This window comes from Balaenoptera acutorostrata, chromosome 8, assembly GCF_949987535.1.
Source record: "Balaenoptera acutorostrata chromosome 8, mBalAcu1.1, whole genome shotgun sequence".
NCBI lineage: Eukaryota > Metazoa > Chordata > Mammalia > Artiodactyla > Balaenopteridae > Balaenoptera > Balaenoptera acutorostrata.
This window is the reverse complement of record NC_080071.1, coordinates 99,748,596-99,776,368: the sequence shown is the minus strand read 5'-3', so window position 1 is coordinate 99,776,368 and position 27,773 is coordinate 99,748,596. Positions and strand designations below refer to the sequence as shown.

The following is a 27,773-nucleotide window of genomic DNA, read 5'->3' as shown; positions in this document are numbered from 1 at the left end:
GTGCTGTGCACATGTGGCTTTTGAGGGGTTGGGGGATACAGCCTCATTCAAAGGTGAGCCTTCCTGAAGCGGGAGGCTAGAATGCTTGGCAGTGTGGAGGGCAAGAATGGCAGTGTGGAGAATCAGTCAGCTTCTTCCCCAAGAGCATCTTGCCACCTGTTGCTCAGTTAGAGAGTGCAAGCTGGGGGAAATCATTGTTTGGATGGGATGCTTTGTGACAGAGAACACCCATAGGTCAGGTCTGCAGGGTCTGGCCAGCCCTGGCAAGGTTGCACAGGAATACATGGCATCTGCTGGTTCAAGGCTCTTGCTGAGATGGCTGGTTCTGCTTCTGATTCCCTCAGAGAAGCCCTTCAGGGTCCCGTAGGTTGTGGCTGCTCATCCTGGGGGTGGGGAGCAGGCTGGAGTGGGGCGAGTGGGCACTCCCAAGCTCATCTGCAACCCCCTACCCCGTCTCAAGCTCCTACCCCTGAGCCTCAGACCCCCCACTCACATTTATTACTCTCAACCCTTGTTCAGAGTTATCAGCACAATATGCACCCTTTATAATATGTACCATTTCCACCCCATCAGTTTCAAACCCGAGCTCCTCTCTCTGACATGCTGTATGAGGAGTGGCCAAATGTGGCTACTTCACATCTGGGTTTAGATGCTTCATTTTTTGGTGGGGAAACTGGGGAGGCACATTTTGAGAGCACTAGCAGCTTTGCAATTGTCCTTGGCCTCGGGCTGCCCAGGACTTGTTCTGGCTGAGCTGGTGGGTTCAGCTATGGATGCCTCCATGTTAAAATGCCCCGCCCCACTTGCCTGAGTCCTGCCACCCCCTCCCCCCCAATACAGTCCTCACATCAGGGACAAAGGGTGGAGATTTGGGTCTTAGGCTCTCCTGAATGTGACCACAAAGACACAAGACTGTTCCAAAGGTGGGTCTCAGCCATGCTGGCCTGGGAGCTCCTACTTCCTGCTGGTTGCAAAGGATGCCCTCGTGGTCCAAGAAGCTGCAGCGGCTTTCTGGGGCACTTGCAGAGTGGGCCCCCTCCCACTGGCTGTTGGAAGTGAGGGCCAGAATTCCTGGCAGGTGATCCCAGGCAGCAGGACTGAGGGGGCTATGGGTCCAGCTGGCTCCTGTGTGCAGCCTGCTCTATAGCCCTTGAGCTGAGCTGCAGAGGCTGGTCCTCCACAGAGGCATGGGCCTGGGCATCCAGCCTGGCGGGCTCCACCCTGATCTGGTTCAGGTCCAGAATGCGGCCTGGGCACCTCTGGTCCTGTGGGCTGTGGAGTGGGCTGGCCAGGGAGGGCAGGCCACATATGGCAGCCGTGCTAGGGAAGCTGTTAGGCTGTTTCTGTGGCAGAATGTCAGGGCCCCTGGCCTGAGGCTGCCCGCAGAGCCCGCTACCTGTGTTCTGCCTTGGGGGCTGACAGTCTGGGTGGATCTGTAGGGCTGCCACCTGGGCCACACAGCCTGTCAGAGTGAGCTCTGAATCCACAGTGCTTCCCCCAAGACCTGGCCTCCAGGGACCTTGGAAACACCCCAGGTTTCCAGGCAGCCTGGGCTCCTGGGAGCCAGGCCAGGCAGAGGGGTTTGGGACCTTGTTTTTGCTGGACGTGTTGGTTGCCACGGGGGCTGCAGACCCCACAGAGGAGAGCGAGCCTTCAGGGTGGCCTTGTGTCCCTTCTTCCCCAGAGACCTGCACACACTCCAGAGAGGAGTCCCTGGATGGAGAGCTGGTCCCCTGCTTGGCCCCCGCTAGGACCTCGCTCACTCCAGCAGGCAGGCCCTTGGTGCCCGAACATGCCCACAGCTCCCGCCTGCTGGGTGCTGAGCTCACGGGGGTCCTACCTGCATCTAAGGCCCGGGTCCCCCCGCCCTCCAGCTTCACTGGACCCAGGCACACCTTCTCAGAGCCAGCTCCTGGCTTCTCCACCAGTCCTCCCGGGGGCGCCGCAGGCTCCCTGGGGGCCGAGGCAGGCGGGGCACGGAGCTCTGGGCTCCGGCGGAGCCAGTTGATAATGCCCATGGTGATGGCAAGCTCAGTGTCGCAGAGCTTCAGCAGGCACTCCTTGCCCCTCCAGGAGCTCTGCAAGAAGCTCTGGCTGAGTAGGTCTGGGCCTGGAGCGGCGGCCAGGTTCTCTTCTGCCCCCACGTGGAAGCTGCACATGGACAGCGGGGCTCCCAGTGCCGGCCCCGACAGACTCTCAGACACGCACAGGTCGTCATCCAGGTTCAGGCTCCCGGGGCCCTCAGTGGGGTCATAGAAGAGCTCATAGAGGGCGTCTCCGCTGTAGCTGTCCCGGGGGAAGGCGGCTGCGGGTGTGCCTGGGCTCGGGGCCTCCTTCTTGTCCTCCTCGAGGCCTGGTGAGAAGGAGTCATAGTAGCCCTCGTCGCTCGTGGACACAGATTCTGGCCGCTCGCTCTTGGGGGTGCCTGTGTCTATGGAGCTGGCTTTGGAGCCACTGTGGGGGTCCCTGCATGGGCACAGGGGGAGCTCAGCAAGCCCAGATGCATCTGGCCTAGGCTTGTCTGTGTCTGACCCCTGGGGGCCCCCCAGCCACGGACCTAGCAGGGCGCGCTGTTGCTGCCTCACTGAGTGATTCACACGGTCCCAGAAGTTGTCAAAGTCAGACATCTCGTTCTGGGCAGGCGATGCCAGCTGCTCTACGCTGCCCTGGAAGGGGCCCCTGGAAGCCATGGAGTCAGGGGCCTGGGATGCCCGGGCAGGGCTCTCCAGGCCCTCATGCAGCTCCAGGGATGGCACTGAGCTCTCGTCTGCAAAGATCTCCCCGCAGCCGGTGAGTGAGTCAAAGCTCTTGAGTGAGGCCACGTCCTCACACAGGGCCCTGCAGAGGTCAAAGGAGGAGTCGGGCAGGAACTCACTGTCAGACAGGTCCTGGCACAGGCTGTCCAGTCCCAGCCCCTCGCCCAAGGGGAAGCAAGCTGTGCCTTGCTGCCCTCCAGCCTCTGATGGGCCTTCAGGGGAGGACAAGCTCTTCCCCTTGGTTGTCAGCGAGGCCAAATTCTCAGTCTTGTTTCTGCGGATGTGGAATAGATTCCGAAAACATTTCTTGGGTCGTTTCAGGGAAATTCTCTTCCTTGGGATGCTCTTGGCCACAGCTGGTACAAAGGGCATCTGGGGCACAAAGTGGCGGTAGTCAATCATGCGCTGGCTCCTGGGGGGCCCTGGGAAGCTTGCACTGCCCACCAGCTGCCCTGTAGCTGCGGCTGCCCTGTCAGCCCTGGGCACACTGTCGTGAGTCTTGCTCTTCTGCACCGGTTTGAAGGTGGTCCCACAGAGAGCTGCAGGCCCCCCATTGGTGTCTGGCTGGGCCCCCTTGTCGGAGCACCTGTCATATCCTTGGGTGCTGGGACTGACCTGGGGGCCCCTCTCACTGTGGGGTCGCTGCTGCCCTCCTGGTGAGACTGCATCCTCCGTGGCCGGGGCAGTGGCTGCTGGATCTGGGGGTTTCTCATGGTCAATCTGCAGGCTAGATTTGATGAATGTCTTTCCTCTCTTCAGCTCCATGCTGCAGTGTCCCTGCTGCTGTGGAGGAAAGAAGGAGGCACTCGGTATCCAAGATGGAGGCCTGTGGTTCTAGAAGACCTGTGTTTGCCTCCCCCCCCACCCCCCACTGCCCACATGGGCATGGGAGCTGAGCTCTGACATCTGAGCTTGGATCCTCCATGGAGGCAAGAGGAGAGGGAGATGGGAACTGCCCCACCCACAGGCTTGCTGCTCCAGCCTTTGTAGATAACTGATACCCAGAGAAGTTAAGTCATGTGCTTAAAGGCAGACAACAGGAGACAAAATGAGAACGTACTGGGGTCTGGTACTCCTGTAGCTGTGATCTTGCGACTCCCTCAAGCATCCTTTCAGAGCTTATCTGGGCAAGTTAGACTTCCATGCCCAGGCCCGGCACTCTACCCACAGCACCATATCCTTAGGAGGAGTATCATGGCCCTTCTGAGTGGATGAAGCAGAGGACTCAATAAATAAGTTGCTTCCTTCATGCAAGAGACAAGGAAACCCAAGCCTACTTCCTGGGCTGGGTGCAGTGGGCCATGTGGGCATGGGGGGAGGGAAGACACATGCATGCCCTCCAGGACTGCTGCATCTTTTTGAGGAGGGAAGAGTCAGTCTACACAGAGGCCATCAGGCAAGGCACAGCCAAGCATCTCATGGTGCACGAGAGCTTGAGCAGGGAGAAGAGAGCAATGTGGCAGAAGGCAAAAGGGAGGAGACAAGCAGGAGACCCGGAACAGGCAGACTGGCCACACACAGCACATCATGAGCTGAAAGTGCAGGCAGGTGTCGTCTTTTGTGCACGTCCTAACTGTAAACATTGCTACCTGGAGTGCCATCCAGAGAAAGGTTCTGATGCCCAGTCTGAGTTCAATGGGAAAGAGTGTTGGAATGGCTTATTGATGTTTGTCCTGGGTTTGGGAGTGGGAAGGTGGTAAGGGTGTTAACAACTTGATCATCCTTGCACAGCTGGGGAGTTTGGCCTTACTCCCAGTCAGGGAAGAGCTATGGAAGTCTTCTGAGGGAGTGGGTGGAAGCAGTGGCATAATGAAGTTGATGGTCTGAGACCATTTATCTGATGTCTGAGTGGAGGATGGACTCGAGGATCTGAACGGAGAGGACTCACAGGAGGAAGCTAAAATGGGCCACGTATATGGAGATAAGGTCTAGATGGAAACTGCAGTTCTAAGCATGAAAAAGAGGGGTAAAGTCATAGGGTCTTTCAAAGGAAGAAACACCAGGATTTAGCAACTAAATAAAGAAAGACAAGCAGGCCAGAAGTCATAAACACTGAGGCCGGGATTCATGCCATGAGGGGGACCATAGGAGTGGGAAAAGTCCAGAAAGTGGAGAGGATGAGAGGTGAGCAAAGGCAAGGAAGGGACCTGTGTTAAGAGTTGGTTTGGGGGAGAGGAGCAAGGGTCTAGTTTTAAACGCATTGCCTTTGGGGTGAGTTTGGAGACCCACAAGACCACATCGAAAGAAGGCAATGCTATATCAGTTAACAAAGGATGTCACAGTCATCAGCGATTGCAGCCCTCCAGTGTGAGCCGGTGAGCCCTGAGGAAACTCAGGAAGGAAAGAATACCTGCCATCTAGCAGCCATCAGACTGCAGCCACTCCCATGATCAGCCGTCAGGAAACTCAGGGTGTGAAAACACAGGATGCTGGCCCCAGGTAGCTGAGGTGCATGTCAAAGGAATGATTTCAGTGAGCCCAGAATCTTGCATCTCCCCATACACAGAAAAGTGCTAAACTCCTTAACTTGGGATAGCTGGTTTTCTTTAATTAACAATAATTTTTTGACGTTCAGACTACCTGCCCTTTGTTGCAAAACTTCTATATAACCCGATTCCCCCCCTCGCCTCCTCGGAGCAGTTGTCTCAGGGTTACCTGAGATGCTGCCTCCTGTGCTTGAAGTCCTAAATATTCCCGCCAAATAAAACATAACTCAAAAATAAAAAAGAAGAAGAAGAAGAAGGCAGTGCTGAAGAACACCCCCTGAGAGACCCCCCGCCCTGGTGTGCTGTTCCTCACAGGTACCCCGCTCCCAGGATCCATCTGCCTCACTGTCTCCACCTCTCCTTGGCAGTGAGGGACCTGACAGTTGGTCCTCTGGTTGGTTTCTTGGGCTCTCCATAAGGAGTGCTCCATGGGGAGCACCGAGATTCACTCTTCCTCAGTCCACAGTCTGTGAGGGAGGAATGGAGCAGGTGGCAGGCAAGTGGCTTTATTGGCCTGCATGTCTTTCACACCCACTGCCAAAGAGGCCTCCCAGTCCCCTCCGGAGAGTCTCGGAAATGCTTCAACATGGGGTTCTGGAGGCGGGCAGAGGGGCTGCCTCCAGGCCCAGCTGGCAATGTTAAAGCCAAAGAGGATGAAAAGGGGTGGCAAAGTTGGCACTGCAGAGGCTCACAGGGCAAGTGTCACGGCCTCCACCCCACTCCCACCTGTGGGCAATGCTTCCTCCCCTGCAGAGGAACACCTGGGGCCTTTGGCCAGAGGACAGTAGAAGGAGCAGGCACTGTGTCAGGGAAGGCTGCAGAGCCCAGGCTTGCCTCTGGCTGCAGTTCAGCTCTTGGTGGCAGCATCCTGGACAATGGGTCAGTCCCTCAAGCTGCCTTTCTGCCTCCTGCCAGGTGGCATGTGCCCAAGTCTTTCCCACCCTGTACCTGCAGACCCCATTTCCACTCCACACAATCTTTTGTAGCCTAGCTCTGATGGGTTTGGGTACACACAGCATAGCGGTTACTTTCTGGGCTCTGGAGTGGGAAGACCTGTATCTGAGTCTTTGTTCCATCTACCTAACCAGGCAGAGTGCTTGGCCCATAACCTTATAAGGGACATACTACTGTAACCCCCATTTGATAAAGGAGAAATTAAGGTGCAGAAAAGTCAACGGATTGGCCCAGGTCACACAGGTGGTAAGTAACAGACCTAGGATTTGAACCCAAGCCTGTCTGATACTAAACATGTGCTCTTAACTGATAGACATTCTATGAACTAACAGCTCACCCTTCATGGGAAATCTAAACATTGAATAATAAATGTGGTTTTGTGAGAAATTTTGGAAAGCATAATGAAAATGACGATTAAAAGCAAAAGTATATCTCACAAACTTAGAAAAATTGTAACTGAAGGTAGTATAATTTCTATGGCAAGAAATTTTGGAGATATTCATTATGAGATTTCTATTGCGTTTGTTTTTTTTCCATGTTTTAGAAAAATCTTTTTATTACTGTACTTTGGGAAATAACTTCAACCAGGCATGATAAAGATTATTTCACTGTGTGCAGAATTTTGCAACTACAGAAAATCAGATGGTTTATTTGATACTGATCTCTATAAATAAAACTACTAGTTTCTTAATTCTTGGAATAGTTACTGATTTAAAATCAAATTCTTGGAATAGTTACTGATTTAAAATCAAATTCTTGGAATAGTTACTGATTTAAAATCAAATTCTTGGAATAGTTACTGATTTAAAATCATGAGCAGTTGGAAATTTCACCACACTCTAAAGTTGGAAAATGGTCTTTCAAAACAGCTGTCATTGCTATAGGTGTTGGGACCAAATGTCACTAATACTGCCAACCCTATTTCCTGAGTTCATTTAGCACTTTGCACGTTGTTAGGACAGTAAGCACTAAGGCCCAGAACAATGAACCAGAGACTTGCAAAATACTGGAGCAATCAGGTGAAATTCAGTGTGTGTTCAGTCCATTCAGTTTCCATGTTAAAATATTTCACCAGATCCTGACTCTTTGGAAATGTGGGGTCCATATGTGACACGGGTGGGAACTCCCTGAGAGGTCAGAAGACCCAGTGCCCAACTGGAGTCAAGCTGAGTAGTCATCTTTCATGATAATTCTCAGCGGCACAGTGGAATTTATCTGGACAGCCAGGTGCTGGCATTCTCATTTCCTGAGGGCAAAGGCCATGTGTCCAGGTTCTCAGTTGCAAAAATGCACAATCTGCCTTGTAACCCTGTGGTTAGACACCCTCTTTGTGGAGACTGAGAGATACTCCCCCATCATTTGCCAGCCAGGGAGGCCAATTTTCAGTTTTAACAGGTCACTCCAGTTGTGGGTGAGAATGTAAAATAGGAGCAAGAGTGGACACAAGAGGGCAGGTTAGGAGCCAGAGGAAGGTCCAGTGGAAAGAAAGTGGTGGCAGAGACTTCCCACGTGTGAAAGCTTACATCTCAGCATCTTACATAGAGCATGCACATGCATACAAACTTACTGCAAATTGAGCAAATAAAGTAATTCCCCTTGCTGCTTTTCTACATTATGACTAACTTTAGCTCAACTGCCTAGAATTTTCTTTTCCTTTTGGTAAGGTAATTCTATGTTTTTCTTTCCTTTTTGAACATTAAAATGACCAGGTATTTCATGGAGCAAAATAAAAACCTTGGAGCTACACATGTGCAACAGAAACAGTTTGGAAATATAAAAATTTTGACTAATAGTTTTGGTATTTACCCTGCTTCTCTTGCCCCACCCTCAATATCCAGGAAAATCACAAACATGAAACACAAAGGGGTGAATGGTGATAAGAGAGTAGGGGCCTCTGAGGGGAGCCCCGCCCAGGGACATCCTGGACATTGGGGTGGAGAGGCTATGTATGGGGCAATAGTTTATCTCTGTAATAGGCTGCCTTGTCTAAGCCAAAACCTTCAGGGTGATGGAGTGAAGGCCACTGCAGGGAGGGACAGCCTCTGTGTTCTGGGATGGTTGTGGGGTGGGAAATGAAGCAGAAATAGAATCTGCAGTGTTTAGAACATCACCAATTCACCCAGCCCCCACGTTGGGGAGACAAAGGGACCTTTGGGGAGCGAAGGTCCTGGTCTACTTTTTCTAAGGGAGTCTCTGGGCGGTCCTGGCCTGCCCAGTGGTGAAAAGATGGGTCTCCGGTCTTACTCGTCCTTTCCCAGTACCCGCATCCGAGGGACAAGGTTCCCCCCTTCCCTAGCCCAGACCTTTTCAGGTCTGGGTCATCGCTCCCAGACCCCGCATCATGGAGTGGACAGAGTGCAGACACTGGTTCCTCCTCTCCGCCCGCCCATTGCGCGAAAAACGCACAAAAATTTCCAAATCGCTGCCCTCCGCTCCACGCCTACATCCTCGGGGCTTTGGCGACTTACCGCTGGGGCCTGGAGCGTCGCAGGACGCGGCCTGGGCAGGTCCGGGAGCCGCGCCCGATCCCGAGCTGAGAGCTCAGCACCACGGTCAGCTCCCTGCGCCGCGCGCGCCCGCCGGACCCTGGGAGGCCGAGGGCCAGCTCCCTCCCTTCGCCGCAGGAGGGGCTGGGAGGCCGCGGCAGGAGGCGGGCCCGCAGGGGTTTAGCCGCCGGAGGGCAATCGGGCCGGGGCGGGGCGGGGCCGGGCAGAGAGCCAGTCGGCCGCGTAGGCGCCCCCGCGCAGTAGTGGGCGAGGCGGCGCGCGGGGCCGGGTGGGGACTGCTCTGGCAGGGCCGCCGCCCGGACCGCGCTCGGTCTCGCTTTGTTCGTGTTTATTCCGGTATCTGCTTCCGTGCGTCTCTGCCCCCCCGCAGGGCTGTGGTTCTGCATCCCTCAGGCCCAGCCTCTTGGGCTCCCCAGACTGACAGCCGCCCAGTCGTCTCCCCTCGCCCCCGACCGTATTCCCCCGCCGCAGTCCGAACTCCTGAGAGCGCGCAGGTGTGGGTGCCCCTACCCCCCACAGCCCGCAGCGCCGGGGCACGTTTATCCAAACCTCTCGGAAGGGCCGAGTCACGAGCCCTCCCCAGGATTCGGAGCGGGTTTGGAAGAAGGAGCAGCCCAATCTCGAGATGCGGGGCAGAGTCTCCAAGCGCCTTCCTTACAGTGTGCCTTTCTTGGGCCCGATTATATTATTAACGGGGAGGAACGAGATGCTCCCCTCACAGGTACTCACAGTGTGGCGTCTGCCGGTGCTGTGGCCTGCCGCAGTCTTGCGGGAGGGGCACAAGTGCTGTGGGACTCTCTCCTCGCTGAGCTGAGGAAGGAGGGTCTGCACGCTGGGAGCAGGAATAAAGTATGGAGTAAGCAACTCCGGGATGGCTCGGAGAGAAGTGCCAGGAGCATGGGTGAGGGGCGGAGCACAGGCAGGGCTGGTGGGGCGGGGCGGGGTGGGGTGATGGGGGAGAGTACGGGCAGAGAGCGCTGGGAGGAAGAAGGAAGGAGTCTTGCAGTCCAGGCTTGGGCTGAGGCCCCAAAGAGGTCGGGGCTCCGCGGATGACGAAGGTCATTCCTTTCTTTGAGCCTGATGGGCTCCCTCCCTGTTCCCATTTCCAAAAAAAAAAATCCCCTGGATACAAGACGTCCTTCCTTGGTCTGGGCTGGCTTTGTCATAAATCAGCAGCCTTCTTCATCATCAGTCACCTTGAGATCGTCCCGCCCCAGTCGCCCCAGTCAAGAGCAGCTCCGCCGCAGGCCCCTCCTTCAGCGAGGATCACCCACCACCTTTGGGTGAGGCCCCCTTCTTGCATTTCTTGGAGTTGAATCGTCTTTCTACCCAGTGACTGACTCATCGTCACCCCAGATGTTCTCCCTCCCCCCATGTTGATGGTATAGTCCTGACCTTTCCTGGCAGTTTCTGGCCTTCAGAGTTCCCAGAATCAATTTCCCCCCTATTACGTAGAAACACAGGTGGATCTGTGCCTCATGCCACATAACCCTGAATCAAGTGTAGGATCCCCTAGACTCCACAGTCCTCACCAGTTTAAGTTAACAAAGATTAGCCTCTCCTATTATGGTCTTCCTTCTTCCGCATTACAGCATTACAAGAACAAATTTTCCCTTAACTTCTTCCATTGAGTGATAATTGGTCTAGCAATGCTCAGCTTGTCACCCTTTTGTCAGTGAGAACTATTCTAAGCCATCTACTTCCTCCTTTTAGACAGTTTAAAAACATCCTTATTTTGGGGTATAAAAACCCCAAACAAAACCAAACTATATATATATATATATATATATATATATAACATATAAATATATATTTATATGTAATAAACAAACTATATATAATTATATATTATATATAAAATATATTTATATATATAAATAAACTATATATATACACACACACATATATATAATTTTTTTCCCCAAGACATGGGATCTGGTCTTCTCCAAGGACCCCTGGAAAGACCTTTCACACCAAGATTTCCCAGTTTAGATATTACTGAAAGATTTTTTCTTTAAATTGTTTTAATATAAACTTACTTTATGTTATTTTTGTAATACACTGACTTAGTTTTCTCATCTGCATTTTCACGCTGTGGCTATAACCCTCTTTCCTGGCATGGGCTCTTAGGGTTTTCTGACCTGGGCTCCCAGGTGACTTGATTGACTGGAGGATCTCAGGCCCCCTGGCCACACCCCTTGCTTTCTGACAGACCCAGAGGATTTCACTTAACTGTGAGCACAAATTTAACAACAGCCTATGATGCTGATCTGGCCAGCTGCATCAGTGGGTGCGCAAGGCTCCAGATTTGCAGCCTGAGAACCCAGTTCCATGTGGGGCCCACATCTGAAGGGACTGGGAGGTGAGGGGGTGGAACCCCACACCTCTGCGGAAGTCTGGCAGGACTGGGACTGTCAACTTGGAGAAGAACATGCTTCAGGGGCCACAATTTGGTGCAGATGGCTGACCGGGGAGGAGGGCCAATGGCTCCAAGGATGGGCATGGCAAGAGGCACTCTAGGACTCAGGTCAGTTCCCCTGCAGCAAGATGTCCTCCCCAATCTCAAACAAACTAGTGTGAGGGGTACTATCAGATGAAGTGGCTATGGCTATGGCTGGATGGTTTCTTGTTCTTTTACATTTATCTATATTTTAAAACGTCCATCTTAAAAAAAACTGAACAGAGTTTCTTTTTCTTTTTCTAAATTGTGGCAAAATATACATAACATAGAATTTTCAATTCAACAGTTTTTAAGTGTACAGTTCGGTGTCATTAAGTACATTACATAGTTGTATACCATCATGTCTACCTACTTCCAAAATATTTTCATCACCCCAAATAGAAACTCTGTACCCATAAAGTGTTAACTACTCATTCCTCACTCCTCCTAGCTGCTGTATTCTACTTTCTACCTGTATTCTACTTTCTTTCCCTGTGAATTAGACTCTTCTATGTAACTCATATAAATGGAATCATTCAATATTTGCCCTTCTGTGTCTGGTTTATTTCACTTAGCATAAGGTTTTCAAGGTTCACCCATGTTGTATAATAACATGTATCAAAATTTCATTCCTTTTTAAGACTGAGTAATATTGCAGTGTATGTATGTACCACATTTCTTTATCCATTCATCCACTGATGGACATTTGGGTTGTTTCTACCTTTTATCTATTGTGAATAATGCTGCTATAAACATTAGTGTACAAATATCTGTTCAAGTTTCAGCTATCACTTCTTTCTGGTATAGACCTAGAAGTGGAATTGTTGATCATATGGTAATTCTATGTTTAGTTTTTTGAGGAACCATCACTTTCTTTTCACAGTGGCAGTACCAGTTTACATTCCCACCAGCAATTTATCCACATCTTTGCAGATACTTGTTATTTTCTGTGTTTTTGTTGTTTATTTAAATAATAGCCATCCTAATGGGTGTGAGTTGGTATCTCCTTGTGATTTTGATTTGCATTTCCCTAATTAGTAATGTTAAGGATGTTTTTCATGTGATTATTGGCCATTTGTATATCTTCTCTGGAGAAATATCTATTCAAGTTCTTTATTGAATTTTAAATTGGATTATTTGTCTTTTTTTCCATCCGTATTGAGATATTATTGACATATATTGGGTTGGCCAAAAAGTTCGTTTGGGTTTTTCCTTAAGATGTTATGAAAAACCTGAACGAACATTTTGGGCAACCCGATACATATGTAAGTTTAAGGTATAGAACTTGATGATTTTATACACAAATATATGGCAAAATATTTTCCACAATAAGGTTAGTTAACACTTTTATCCCTTCACAATATTGCCATCTGGGGGAGCTGAGGAGATAACATTTAAGGTTCATTCTCTTAACAACTTTCAAGTATACAATACAGTATTGTCAATTATTGTCAACATGCTGTACATTACATCCCCAGAACTTATTCATCTTATAATTGGAAGTTTGTACTTCCAATATACCTTTGACCAATATCTCCCCATTTCCCCTATCCTCTGGCAACCACCCTTCCACTCTCTGTTTCTATGAGTTCAGCTTTTTAAGATTCCACATATAAGTGACTTCATGTGGTGTATGCCATCCTCTGTCTGACTTATTTCACTTATCATAAAGCCCTCAAGGTCAATCCATGTTGTCACAAAAGGCAGGATTTCCTTCTTTTTATGTCTGAATAATATTCCAGTGTGTGTGTGTGTGTTTGTGTGTGTACATTTCCTTTATCCATTCATCCATCCATGTCGGCTATTGTGAATAATGTTTCAATGAACATGGGGGTGCAGATATCTCTTCAAGGTAGTGATTTCATTTCATTTGGATATATACTCAGAAGTAGGATTGCTGGATCATATGGAAATTCTATTTTTAATTTTTTGAGGACCCTCCATACTGTTTTCCATAGGGACTACACCAATTTCCACTCCCACCAACATCACACAAGGGATCCCTTTTCTCCACATCCTTGCCAACACTTTGTTGTCTTTGGTATTTTTAATAATAGCCATTCTAACAGGTGTGAGGTGATATCTCATTGTGGTTTTGATTTGCATTTCCCTGATGATTAGTGATATTGAGCACATTTTCATGTTGTTGGCCATTTATAATGGCCTATGTCTATTCAGATCCTCTGTTTATTTTTTAGTCATATTGGTTTTCTTTTATTTTTGCTATTGAGTCATATGAATTTCTCATGTATTTTGGATATTAGCCCGTTATCAGACAGATGGTTTGTGAGTATTTTCTCCCATTCCATAGCTTGCTTTTATATTTTGTTGATTATTTCTTTTGTCATAAAGAAGCTTTTTAATTTAGCTTCACTTGTTGATTTTTACTTTTGTTGCTTGTGCTTTGGTTACTGAACTGAACTTGGGTCTGCTTGCCTGACTTGCAGCAAGGCCAATCTACTGACACTGGGTTGTAGTGAAGGAAAGTACAACGTTTATTGCAGGGCCAAGTGAGAATGGGCAGCTCATGCTCAAAAGACCTGAACTCCCTGATGGCTTCAGGGAAGGGTTTTTAAAGGCAACATTAGAGGTGAAGTTTGTAGGGTGCCTGAGCAGCTGGTAGATATTCTTCTGATTCACTGGTGGTGAGGTAATAGGGTGGTATTTCAGGAGTTAACATCATCAATCTTCTGGTTCCAACCTGTCTGAGTTCTGCATGCTTGTCGTCAGCATGCAGTTAATTTCTTCCACCTGGTGGGGGTTTTAATATCTACAAAACATCTCATGGGTATCACTGAAGAGGAACTAAATATCTTTGACTTTGCCTTATGGCCTAAACTATTATTATTTTGTCTGGCTTGACTGCTTTCCTTTGTTTCTGCATTTTCTCACTTCTCTGATTAAATTTGTTGTTTGGAACTTGGGGAATGCCTAGGAGGCTAAAGCTTTTTTACAAACCAGTGGCTGGGGACATGGTGGTGGGGGGAGATCTGTCCCCAGCAAGGCTTTGTAGGGTCCTGCTTAGTTTCACTTTTAGTGCTGTATCTAAAAAATCATTGCCAGGACAAAAGTCAAGGAGCTTTACCCCCGTGTTTTCTTCCAGGAGTTTTACAATTTGGGTCTTACATTTAAACATTTAATCCATTTCAGTTAATTTTTGTGAGTGGTCTAAGGGTTCCAATTTCTTTTTTCTGCATGTGAATATCCAGTTTTCCTAACAATATTCATTCCCCACTGAGTAGTCTTGGCTCCCTTGTCAAATATTAGCTAACCATATATGCATGGGTTTATTTCTGGGCTCTTGATTCTGTTCCATTAGTCTACATGTCTGTTTTTGTGCCAATACAGTACTGTTTTGATTACTATCACTTTGTAATAAAATTTGGGATCAGAAAGTGTGATGCCTCCAGCTTTGTTCTTCTTTCTCAATATTTCAGCTATTTGGAGTCTTTCATGATCCTTTGGAATTTTAGGATTCTTTTTTCTATTTCTGTTTGAAAAATGCTGTTGGAATTTTGATAGGGATTGCATTGAACCTATAAATGGCTTTGATAGTACAAACATCTGAATAATATTAATTCTTCCTCCATGGCATATTTTTCTATTTATTTCTGTCTTCTTCAATTTCTTTCATCAATGTCTTGTAGTTTTCAGTGTACAGATTGTTCACTTCCTTGGTTAAATTTATTTCTAAGTATTTTATTATTCTTGATTATATTGCAAATAGAATTATTTTCTTTAATTCTTTTTCAGATTGTTTTTTATTACTGTATAGAAATGCAACTGATTTTTATATGTTGTTGTATCCTTCAACTTTACTAAAATTTGTTTATTAGTTCTAATAGTTTTTTGGTAGTCTTAGGATTTTCTAAGTATGAGATCATGTCATCTGGAAACAAAGACAATTTTACTTCTTCCTCTGTAATTTGGATGCCTTTTATTTCTTTTTCTCACCTAGTTGCTCTGTCTAGGATATCCAGTGCTATGTTGAATAGGAATAGGGAGAATGGTCACCCTTGTGTTGTTCCTGATCTTAGTGGGATAGCTTTCAACCTTTCACTGTTGAGTTTGATGTTAGCTGAATGTTTGTCATATATAGCTTTTATGATGTTTAGTATGTTCCTTTTATGCCCATCTGTTGAGAATTTTTATACTGAAAGAATGTTGAATTTTGTGAAGTACTCTTTCTGCATCTATTGAGGTGATCATATGATTTTTATCTTTCATTTTATTAATGTGGTATATCACATTTATTGATTTGCATATGTTGAACCATCCTTGCATCCCAGAGACTAAATCACACTTGATCATGGTGTATCATCCTTCAGTGTGCTGTTGAATTCAGTTTCCAAGTATTTTGTTGAGAATTTTTAAATGTATATTCTGTAGGGTATTGGTCTATAGTTTCCTTTTCCTATAGTGTCCTTATCTGGCTTTGGTATAAGGGTAATGCTGGCTTTGTAAAGTGAGTTTGGGAATGTTCTTTCTTTAATATTTTGGAAGAGTTTGAGAAAGAATGTTGTTCTTCTTTAAATGTTTGGTAGAATTCACCAGTGAAACCATCTGGTCCCGAGCTTTTGTTTGTTGGATTTTTTTTTTGATTACTGATTCATTCAATCTCCTTATTGGAATCAATAAGGAACCAATCTCATTATTGGTTTATCCAATTTTTTAATTTCCTCATGGTTCAGTTTTGGTAGATGGTATGTTTCTGGGAATATATCCATTTATTCTAGGTTATCGAACTTTTTGTCATATAATTGCTCATAACAGTTTCTCATGATCCTCTGTATTTCTGTGGTGTCAGTTGCAATGTCTCCACTTTCATTTCTGATTTTATTTCTTTGACCCTTCTCTCTTTTTTCTTACTAGTCTATCTAAAAGTTTGACAATTTTGATGATCTTTTAAAAATAAAACAATTCTTAGTCTTATTAATATTTTCTATTCATTCACTTCTGCTCTGATCTTTGTTATTACCTTCCTTTGCTAATTTTGGTCTTAATTTGTTCTTCTTTGTCTAGTTCCTTGAGGTGTAAAGTTAGGTTGTTTATTAGAGATTTTTCTTTTTTTTTTTTTTAATGTAGGCATTTATCATTGTAAACTTCTCTCTTATAACTGGTTTTCCTGCATCCCATAAATTTTGTTATATTGTGTTCCCATTTTTGTTTCAAGATTTTTTTGACTTCTCTTTTGATTTCAGCTTTGACTCATTGGTTGTTCAGAGGTGTACTGTTTAATTTACACATATTTGTGAACTTTCCAGTTTACCTCCTATTATTAATTTTGAGTTTCATACCATTGTGGTCAGAAAAGATAGTTGGTATGATTTCAGTGTTTTAATTTGCTGAGACTTCCATATGATCTATCCTGGAGAACATTCCATCTTTATTGTATTGTTTGTATCCCCTTTTAAATCTGTTAGTATTTGCTTCATATATTTAGGTGCTCCAATGTTGGATGTGTATATATTTATGATTATTATATCTCCCTGATAAATTGGCCCCTTTATCATTATATAATGACCTTCTTTTTTGAATTATAGCTTTTATTTATTTATTTTATTTTTTTGTTTTTTAAATTAATTTTTCTTGGCATATAGTTGATTTACAATGTTGTATTAGTTTCTGCTGTACAGCAAAGTGAATCAGTTATACATATACATATATATACTCTTTTTTAGGTTGTATTCCCATGTAGGTCATTACAGAGTATTGAATGGAGTTCCCTGTGCTATACAGTAGGTTCTTATTAATTATCTATTTTACATACAGTAGTGTGTGTATGTCAATCCCTGTCTCCCAATTTATCCCTTCCCCCACTTCACCCTTGGTAACCATAAGTTTGTTTTCTATGTCTGTGACTCTTCTGTTTTGTAAATAGGTTCATTTGCACCATTTTTTTAGATTCCACATATAAGTGATATTATATGATATTTGTCTTTCCCTGTCTGACATACTTCATTCAGTATCACAATCTCTAGGTCCATCCATGTTGCTGCAAATGACACTATTTCATTCTTTTTAATGCCTAAGTAATATTCCATTGTATATGTGTACCACATCTTCTTTATCCATCCCTCAGTCGATGAACATTTAAGTTGCTTCCATGTCCTGGCTATTGCAGCAATAAATAGTTCTGCAGTGAACATTGTGGTGCATGTATCCTTTTGAATTATGGTTTTCTCTGGTATATGCCCAGGAGTGAGATTGCTGGATCATATGGTAGCTCTATTTTTAGCTTTTTAAGGAGCCTCCATACTGTTCACCATAGTGACTGTACCAATTTTCCTTCCCACCAACGGTGTAGGAAGGTCCCCTTTTCTCCACACCCTCTCCAGCATTTATTATTTGTAGATTTTTTTGATGATGGCCATTCTAACCAGTGTGAAGTGATACTTCATTGTAGTTTTGATTTGCATTTGTCTAATAATTAGTGATGTTGAGAATCTTTTCATGTGCCTGTTGGCCATCTGTATGTCTTCTTTGGAGAAATGTCTACTTAAATCTTCCACCCATTTTTTAATTGGATAGTTTGTTTTGTTTTGTTTTGTTTTTTTGATATTGAGCTGCATGAGCTGTTTATATATTTTGGAGATTAATCCCTTGCTGGTCACTTCATTTGCAAATAGTTTTTCCCATTGTGTGAGTTTTTTTTAAAATTTTGTTTATGGTTTCATTTGTGTGCAAAAGCTTTCAAGTTTAATTAGGTACCATTTGTTTATTTTTGTTTTTATTTTCATTACTCTAGGAGGTGGATCAAAAAAGATCTTGCTGCAATTTATGTCAGAGAGTGTTCTGCCTATGTTTTCCTCTAAGAGTTTTATAGTATCCAGCCTTACATTTAGCTCTTTAATCCATTTTGAGTACATTTTTGTGTATGGTGTTAGAGAATGTTCTAATTTTCTTTTACATGTAGATGTCCAGTTTTCCTAGCACCAGTTATTGAAGAGGCTGTCTTTTCTCCACTGTATATTCTTTCCTCCTTTGTCATAGATTATGTGACCATAGGTGTGCAGGTTTATCTTTGGACTTTCTATCCTGTTCCATTGATCTATATTTCTGTTTTTGTGCCAGTACCATACTTTTTTGATTACTGTAGCTTTGTAGTATAGTCTGAAGTCAGGGAGCTTGATTCCTCCAACTCCATTTTTTTTTTCAAGATTGCTTCAGCTATTTGGGTCCTTTGTGTTTCCAAACAAATTGTAAAATTTTTTCTTCTAATTTTGTGAAAAATGTTATTGGTAAGTTGATAGGGATTGCATTGAATCTGTAGATTGCTTTGGGTAGTATAGTCATTTTCATAATATTGATTCTTCCAATCCAAGAACATGGTATATCTCTCCATCTGTTTGTGGCATCTTTTATTTTTTTCATCAGTATCTTATAGTTTTCTGAGTATAGGTCTTTTACCTCACTAGGTAGGTTTATTCCTAGGTATTTTATTCTTTTTGATGTGATGGTAAATGGGTTTGGTTCCTTGACTTCTCTTTCTGATCTTTCATTGGTAGTGTTTAGGAATGCAAGAGATTTCTGTGTATTAATTTTGTATCCTGCAACTTTACCAAATTCATTGATGAGCTCTAGTAGTTTTCTGGTAACATCTTTAGGATTTTCTATGTATAGTGTCAGTGGTCTGCAAACAGTGACAGTTTTACGTTTTCTTTTCCAATTTGTATTCCTTTTATTTCTTTTTCTTCTCTGATTGCCATGGCTAGGACATCCAAAGCTGTATTGAATAAAAGTGGTGAGAGTGAACATCCTTGTCCCGTTCCAGATCTTAGAGGAAATGCTTTCAGTTTTTCACAGTTGAGAATGATGTTTGCTGTGGGTTTGTCATATATGGTTTTTATTATGTTGAGGTATGTTCCCTCTTTGCCCACTTCCTGGATAGTTTTTAATCATAAATTGGTGTTGAATTTTATCCAAAGTTTTTTCTGCATCTATTGAGATGATAATATGGTTTTTATTCTTCAGTCTTGTCACAGTTTTGACTTAATGGCTATTTTCTCTGATGAACATATAGCTACCCCTGCTCTCTTTTAGTTTTCATTTGCATGGAGTAACTTTTTCCATCCCTTCACTTTGAACCTATGGCTTTAAACCTGAAGAAGGTCTCTTGTAGGCAACATGTAGTTTGGTATTGGTTTTCAATCCGTCTAGCTATATGTGCCTTTTTATTACTTACTAATGCCATACTATTAATTATTTTCTGGCTGTTTTCCCTTCTTCCTTCCTTTCTTGCTTGCTGCCTTTCTTTGCAAATTGATGATTTTTCATAGTGGTATGCTGTGATTACCTTCTCTTTATCTTTGTGTATTTACTGAAGGTTTTTGCTTTGTAGTTATCATGAGGGTTATGTAAAATATCTTATAGATATAACAGTTTATTTTGTGTTTGTAACAACCTACTTTTGATCACATACAAAACCTCTGCCCTTTACATCCCCCCCCATTATGTATTTGATGTCACAATTTACGTCTTTTTTTTACTGTGTACCATTAACAAATTATTGTAGCTACAGTTATTTTTTAAAAATATTTTTGTCCTTTAACCTTTCTACTAGAGTTAAGGTTTAACACACCACCATATTACAATATTAGTGTATTCTGAATTTGACTATTCTGAATTTACCAATATGTTTTATATTTTCATATGTTCTCATGTTACTATTTAGCATCCCTTTATTTCAACTTGAAGAACTCCTTTCATCATTTTTAAGGTAAGTCTGGTGTTGATGAACTCCGTCAGCTTCTGTTTGATTGGGAAAGTTTGTCTCTTTTCATTTTGGAATGACAACTTTGTTGGATAAAGTATTCTTGGTTGACAATTATTTTTTCTTTCAGCACTTTGACTAGATCATTCTACTTTCTCCTGATTGCAAGGTTTCTGCTGAGACATCCACTGATAGCCTTGTACATCCCTTATACATGAATAATTTTTTTCTCTTAAGGAGACATCTAAGGCCATGGGAGTTGGCCTGGTGCAGGGGCAGGCCAGCATTGGGGTCCATGTGAAGTCCGGTGCTATGGGTGAGGTGTCTTTCTCCATGGGAGGGTGTCTTTCTCCATGTTGGGCTGCCAAGGCTTGAGGGAGGAGTGATGGGGTAATGTGAATCTACCTTTCCTACCTCCTTAATATGTTTTTTATTTCTGTGTTTCACCCAGCTGCTGTAATTCTTTACCTGGAATCTATAGCTCTTATATAGGTATTTTTGTGTGCAAATAGTTGTTCAAATTGATACTTCTGGGAGGGGATGGATACTAGAAATCCCAATACCACCATGTTGTTGAGTTGTAGGAATTCTTTATATATTGAGGATATTTGCCTCTTATCAGGCATATGATTTGCAAATATTTTCTCCCATTTTTTGAGTTGCCTTTTCATTCCTTCAGTAGTATCCCTTGATACACAAATGTTTTTAATTTTGGCCAAGTCCAAGTTATCTATTTTCTTCTTTTGTTTCCTGTGCTTTTGGTGTCACATCTAAGACATCTGTCAAGAAACATTGCCAGATACAAGGTTACGAATCTTTCCCCCTATGTTTCCTTCTAAAAGTTATATAGTTTTATCTCTTATGTTCATGTCTTTCACCCATTTTGAGTTAATTTTTATATGGTGTAAGGTATGAGCCTAACTTCATTCTTTTGCATACAGACATCTAGTTTCCCCAGTACCTTTGGCTGAAAAAGCTGTCCTTTCCCCACTGAATGATGTTGACACCCTAGTTGAAGATAATTTGATCATCTCTGTGAGGGTTTATCTCTGGGTTTTCTAACCTATTCTATTGGTTGATGTCTGTCTTTATGCCAGTACCACTTTTTTTTATTGCTGTAGCTTTGTAAGTTTACTTTTGTAAACTTACACACAGTTTACTTTTTTACTTTAACCCTTTTACTTAAAAAATGTATGTCAGTGCTCTCCAGCTTAGTTATATTTCTTATTCTTCTCACATTATTAACGACCATTCCCTTAAACACTGGAAAACAAAGATTGAAATCTAGTTTTGGAGGGCACAATTTCATTTAGCTTATAAAAGATACCTGTGTAGCAAAATGATAGTGTCTGAGACTGGTTGAGACCTAGGGGTCATCTATTCCAAAGAGGGGGAATTTCTTCTGATAGGAACTCCAACCAATGAGCACAGACCCCTAGCCTCAGCATCCACATGCATAAAACTGTTTCCTGATCACTAAGAGAACTTGTCAAACCTTGTCTCTCCCTCCTCCTTCCATTAAAACACTTGCCTCCTTTGGACCCTTTTCCTAGGATTTTTTATTATCTTCTTCACACCAGTATTTCTGGCACATCATCCTCCCATCCATCCATCCACTTATTCAACAAATATTTATTTGGTGACTGTTACATTCCCAGCACTGTTCTTGCTGCTAGGAATAAACCAGATAAAGTTCTACCTTCCTGGTGTTAATATTCTGATTGGGGGAGGTGGACAATAAATAAACAAGTTATAGTAAGTTGATTGGTTATAAGGGCTATGAAGAAAAATAAAGTGGGCAAAGAGGCTAGGAAACCATCAAACACATGGCAAAACATGAGGATGTTCACCATGTCATTGCTTATAATGCAGCCTAAAATAGAAAGCAGCATTTTTTGGCCCCCCAAACTGGTCATGGTCAAATAAATTTTGGTATATTCATATAGTGGAGAAACATGGAGACATTGAAAATATGTCAGATACCATATTTTTAACCTGGTAAAATATTCATGGAATATTTCTAAACAAAAAGCAGTCTAGAAGAAGTACTACAATCTGGTTTTAATTCTGTAAAATAAATATATTCATCAAAAGGACCTGAAGAATGTATACTGAGATGTTATAGTGATTGTATTTGGGTCGTGAAATTATGAATGATTTTGTTATTTTTCTCTAAGTTCTTATATGTCAAAAACCCTACACACACACACACACACACACACACACACACACACACACACGGTTATACATATTCATGGACAAATATTATTTATATAGGTGTATAATTAACATGGCTGATATTAAAAAACTGCACACACACACATATGCACACATGGTTATACACACTCACAAATATATGTATGTGTGTGTGTATATATATGTAAATCTGGCAAACATTTATGATAGATCATTTTAACAGTGACTACTGATATTTTTAAGTATATTTCTGCCATATTATGTTATGTTTATTATTCCCTGTGTTTCTTATTTGATTCCTCTTCTGCTGTCCATTGAATTGAGTTTTTCCCATTACCCATTTGCCTAACGGAGATAGATTCATTTTGAAGCTAATAAAATTTAAGCTTTAGAATACCTCATTTGAATGGGCCCCATTTAAATAAATATTCACTTAGCATAATACCCTCAAGGTCTATTCATGTTGTTGCAAATGGCAAGGCTTCATCTTTTTTTTATGGCTGAGTAATATTTCACTGTATACATATATACCACATCTTCTTTATTCATTCATTTGTTGAGAGACACTTAGGTTGCTTCCATATCTTGGCTATTGTAAATAATGCTGCTGTGAGCACTGAGGTGCATGTATCTTTTTTTTTTATTAATTAATTAATTTATTTATGGCTGTGTTGGGTCTTCGTTTCTCTGTGAGGGCTTTCTCTCTAGTTGTGGCAAGCGGGAGCCACTCCTCATCGTGGTGCACGGGCCTCTCACCATCGCGGCCTCTCTTGTTGTGGAGCACAGGCTCCAGACGCGCAGGCTCAGTAATTGTGGCTCACGGGCCCATCTGCTCCATGGCATGTGGGATCCTCCCAGACCAGGGATCGAACCCGTGTCCCCTGCATTGGCAGGCAGACTCTCAACCACTGCGCCACCAGGGAAGCCCGCATGTATCTTTTTGAATGAGTGTTTTCTATTCTTTGGGTAAATACCTAGAAGTGTAATAGCTGGATCCTATGATAGTACTATTATTAATTTTTTTGAGGAATCTCCATACCTTTTTCCATAGTGGCTGCACCAATTTGCATTCCCACTCAACAGTATATGAGGGTTTGCTTTTCTCCATATCCTTGCCAACACTTGTTATTTCTTGCCTTTTTGATAATAGCCATTCTAATGAGCATGAGGTCATATCTCATTGTGGTTTTGATTTGTATTTTCCTTAATAAGCAGTGTTGTTGAACACCTTTTCATGTGCCTGTTGGCCATCTGTATGTCTTCTCTGGAAATGTCTAGTCAACTTCTCTATTCATTTTTGAATTAGGTTGTTTTTTGTTGTTGTCTTTGAGTTATATGAGTTCTTTATATTTTTTGGATATTAACCCCTTATCAGATATATGATTTGCAAATATATTCTCCTATTCGATAAGTTGTCTTTTCATTTTATTAATAGCTTCCTTCACTGTGCAGAAACTTCTTAGTTTGATGTAGTCCATTTGTTTATTTTAGCTTTTGTTTCCTTCACCTGAGGATACATATCCAGAAAGATATTGCTAAGGTCAACATCAGAGTGTGTATTCCCTTTGACAATTGTGTGTATTGTGTTTTTGTTGAGGAGTTTTATGGTTTCAAGTCTTACATTCAAGTCTTTAATCAATTTTGAGTTGATTTTTGTGTAAGGTGTGAGATAGTGGTCTAGTTTCATTTTTTTTGCAGGTGGCCGTTGAGTTTACCCAACACCATTTATTGAAGAGACTATCCTTTCTCCATTGTATGTTTTTTGCTCCTTTGATTTTGCTCATATGTGGAGTATAAAAAACAAACAAACAAATAAATCAACAAACCAAACCAAACAAGCACATAGATACAGAGAACAGAGTAGTGGTTACTAGAGGGGAAAGGAATGAGAGGAGGATGAAGTGGGTAAAGGGAGTCAATCATATGGTAAGGAATGGAAACTAAATTTTTAGTGGTGGGCATGCTATAGTGTATACAGAAGTTGAAATATAATATTGTACACATGAAACTTATCTAATATTATAAACCAATGCTACCTCAATAAAAAGTAAAATAATAAAAATATTTTTTCTGCATTTAAAAATATTCACTTTTGTACCTCATTTTGTTTTGGTGATTTTATTTTGTAAAATTGTATAACTTTTAGGCTGCACAAAAACTAGACCTACCCTTTCTATCTATATTTTATTTTACTAGTTAAAATTTTGAAGAATACACTTAACATTATATATTTTTAGAAATTCTAGAGTTAATTACCCTTCTTCTCCTTCCTGAAAGGTCAAGAGCCTTCACATGCATTAGCTTCTTCCAATACTTTCCATGTTATTGTTACCTATGAGTTTATTTACAGCTTACTTTTACCTACAAGATAATTACTGGGATCATTGTCATGATCATTATCATCTGTTTGTGCTTTAAGTCAAGTGACTTTGCTCTTCCTCATCGTCCTTTTCAACAGTGGTTCAGGAGTAAATGGCATATCCCCCTGTGAAGTCTGTTCATTATCTCCTCAAACCCCACTACAGTCCACTGAAGGAAGTGGTAGACCCTTCCGCAAATACCCAGAGTCCTGGTGGCTGAACAGACACCTGCTGTCCTTGGCTATATGCTTACCCTACGTGACTTTTCCTCAGAAGAAATCATGAGAGGGCACCTCTTCCTGAGGTTGCTGTGCAAGGGCATGTGCTGGACCCATATGGACCTAGGTACCATGCATTTGGAGCCTGTGTCATGGACAAGCCATGACCGTATGGCAAGGGATGGAGGGAGGGTTTCCATAGGAACAAGGGCCTGCACAGGGCCTGGCCAAAGGGTGAAGAGTGAAAGATATCACTGTACTATAACCTGTCCTATTTGGCTTCTTCCAGAAATAGGCCCTGAGGATATAAGTGCCGACAGTTTATTTGGGACGTGATGCCAGGAAGCACTGGTAGTGAATGTGACCTAGAGGTAGCTGATAAAGAGTATGATATTCTATCAAGTCTTTTGCTTCTGTAGAGAGTCTGGCCCTCAGTCTAGAATATTCCTCATAGTTACCTGCACCTGGGGAAGGAGCTGAACCACATATTTAGCATCCAAATGCTATAGGTGTTGGTAGTTCTGATTTGTCCAGGGCATGAACTGAGGATGCCCCTATGCCCAGAGAAAGACCTTAGCAGAGACACCTAATACACTTGAATTAATTTATTATTCTGCTCATCTTCTGAACAATACAAATCTGTCATAAATTATTTGCTGATTCTTTTTAAGTACTCAGTTTTCTCTCTGTTGCTTATAAGCTCCCTGGTGATAGGTAGGTACTTATTGTCATTTTGTTAATTGCTTTCTGGTTGTGTTTGTAGTTGTTCTCTGTTCTTTTCTTCTTCCCTTGTGGTTTGATGATTTTCTTTAGTATTATTTTTGGGTTCCTTTCTCTCTAGATTTTGTGTATCTATTGTAGGTTTTTGATCCGTGAACCATGAGGTTGGCCTATAACTAATTTTATTTGTTTTAAACTGACAGTCATTTAAGTTCACACACATTCTAAAAGCTCTACATTTTTTACTCATCCCCACACACATTTTATGTTTTGGTGTCATACTTTACATCTTTATGTGTATGGCATAACTGTTTATTGTGATTATAGTTGATATTACAATTTTTGTCTTTTATCCCTTGTACTGGCTTCAGTGGTTGATCCACTGCCTTTAATATATATTTACCTTTATGAGTAAGGCTTTTTCCCTTCATATATTTTCTTATTTATTGTTATAGCCTTTTCTTTTTCACTCAAAGAAGACCCTTTAACATTTACTGTAAGGCTGATTTAATGGTGATGAACTCTTAGTTTTTGCTTGTCTGGGGAACTCTTTATCTCTCCTTCAATTCTGAATGGAGACTTTGCTGGGTAGAATATCCTTGGTTGTAGATTTTTATCCATGAAGCACTTTAAATATATTATGCCACTCCATCCTGGCCTGCAAAGTTTCTGCTGAAAAGTCAGCTGATATCCTTATGGGGGTTCCCTTGTATGTGACTCTTTGTTTTTCTCTTGCTGCCTTTAAAAATTCTCTCTTTTGCCATTTTAATCATGATATGTCTTAGTGGGTCTCTTTGGGTTCTTCTTATTTGGGACTCTCTGTGCTTCCTGGACTTGGATGTCTGTTTCCTTCTTCAGCTTCAGGAAATTTTCAGCCATAATTTCATTAAATAAATTTTCTGCACCTTTATCTCTCTCTTCTTCTTCTGGGACCCTTATATTGTGAACATTAGTATACTTGATGTTGTCCTAGAAGTCTCTTAAACTATTCTTATTAAAAAATTTTTGTTTTCTTTTTGCAGTCCTGATTGGGTGATTTCCACTGTTCTGTCTTCCAGGTCACTTATGTGTTCCTCTGTATCACCTAATCGGCTTTTGATTCCCTCTAGTGTATTTTTCATTTTGATTATTGTATTCTTCAGCTCTGATTCAGTCTTTCTTAGAGGAGAAGTGGGGAAACACTCCAACATTTTAGAATTTGAGGTTTTACAAATGGTTTTGTGCATAAAATGACTGTTGGGCCAACTGGCTGATGTTTGGGGGATAAATCACAGGGAAAAATGGTGACAGTTTCTTCCAGTTTATCTTTTTTTGGGATGGGGGAAACAATAACACCTAACATACAGAGTCATTGTGAGAATGAAGCAAAGTCATATATGTAAAGAATTTTGCTTGTAGTAAGTGCTCAATAAGTGTCACTTAGTGTTACAGTTACTTAACTTCACGGCAACCTTGTGAGTGTGTGTCCTTGTCTTCATTTGAGAGATGAAGAAATTAAGGGCCAGAGTTGAATGACTAGCCTAGAGTAATGAATTAAAGCAGAGCAGAAACTAGAACTCAAATCTACCACGGCACCACAAACCTGTGTGTTTCCACTACATTAAGAATCAGGCAGGGGGCTTCCCTGGTGGTGCAGTGGTTAAGAATCTGCCTGCCAATGCAGGGCACATGGTTTCAAGCCCTGGTCCGGGAAGATCCCACGTGCCATGGAGCAACTAAGCCCATGCACCACAACTGCTGAAACCCGTCTGCCTAGAGCCCGTACTCCACAACAAGAGAGGTCACTGCAATGAGAAGCCCACACGCCACAAAAAAGAGTAGCCCCCACTCACCACAACTATAGAAAGCGTGCGCAACAACGAAGACCCAACACAGCCAAAAATAAATAAATAAATAAATAAACAAACAAACACACACACACACACACACACACACACACACACACACAGAATCAGGCAGGCCACTTGCAGGCATGTGCAGACAACTTTGGTTGGGCTGCCATGACTTAGATTCTGACTGCTTAGGCTGGGTCATCAGCCAGATTTATAACTAGATTTGCAGACTTCAGGGGAAATCCTTTTTTCCATACCTGCAGACTGAGCTACCCACTCTGGCGGGAGATTTTTTACAACACCACATTGTTCACCAGGAGGAAGAGGCAGAGAGTGTGGACTCTGGGTAAATCTAACCCTGTTCCAGCAAAGACACCTCCAAATATTTTTGAATACGAGAAATGAGTTCTTTCTGATAACTTTTATTTTGCTAAATCAATATAGCATTCACATTATAATTATGTAGGCATTATTAACTGATAAACTCCAAAGTATGCTATGACTATGTTTCTGTCCTTGTATAACTTTTCATTTTTCCTGGAGTTAATCATTGCTTCCTTTTGTGTCTGTTTAATTTTCCATGTTTCTGTT

At 42.9% G+C, this 27,773-nt stretch overlaps 2 protein-coding genes across 2 annotated transcripts in view; one reads left to right on the top strand and one right to left on the bottom strand.

Moving 5' to 3' along the window:
• Positions 1–840: 840 nt before the first annotated feature.
• On the bottom strand, positions 841–9,527 carry AMER3 (APC membrane recruitment protein 3). The gene is made up of 2 exons (XM_028166706.1): positions 9,433–9,527; positions 841–3,539 (listed from the first exon to the last, which is right to left on the bottom strand). Exon 2 carries the CDS (start codon positions 3,519–3,521, stop codon positions 1,107–1,109), a length of 2,415 nt encoding a protein of 804 aa, XP_028022507.1. The 5' UTR covers positions 3,522–3,539; positions 9,433–9,527; the 3' UTR covers positions 841–1,106.
• Positions 9,528–9,574: 47 nt separating this feature from the next.
• The window catches only part of LOC103018026 (serine protease 40-like), a 61,352-nt gene continuing 43,153 nt past the window's right edge, over positions 9,575–27,773 (top strand). The window contains exon 1 of the mRNA XM_057551377.1: positions 9,575–9,604. Coding sequence (XP_057407360.1) covers positions 9,575–9,604 — 30 coding nt within the window. The remainder of the gene's footprint in view (positions 9,605–27,773) is intronic.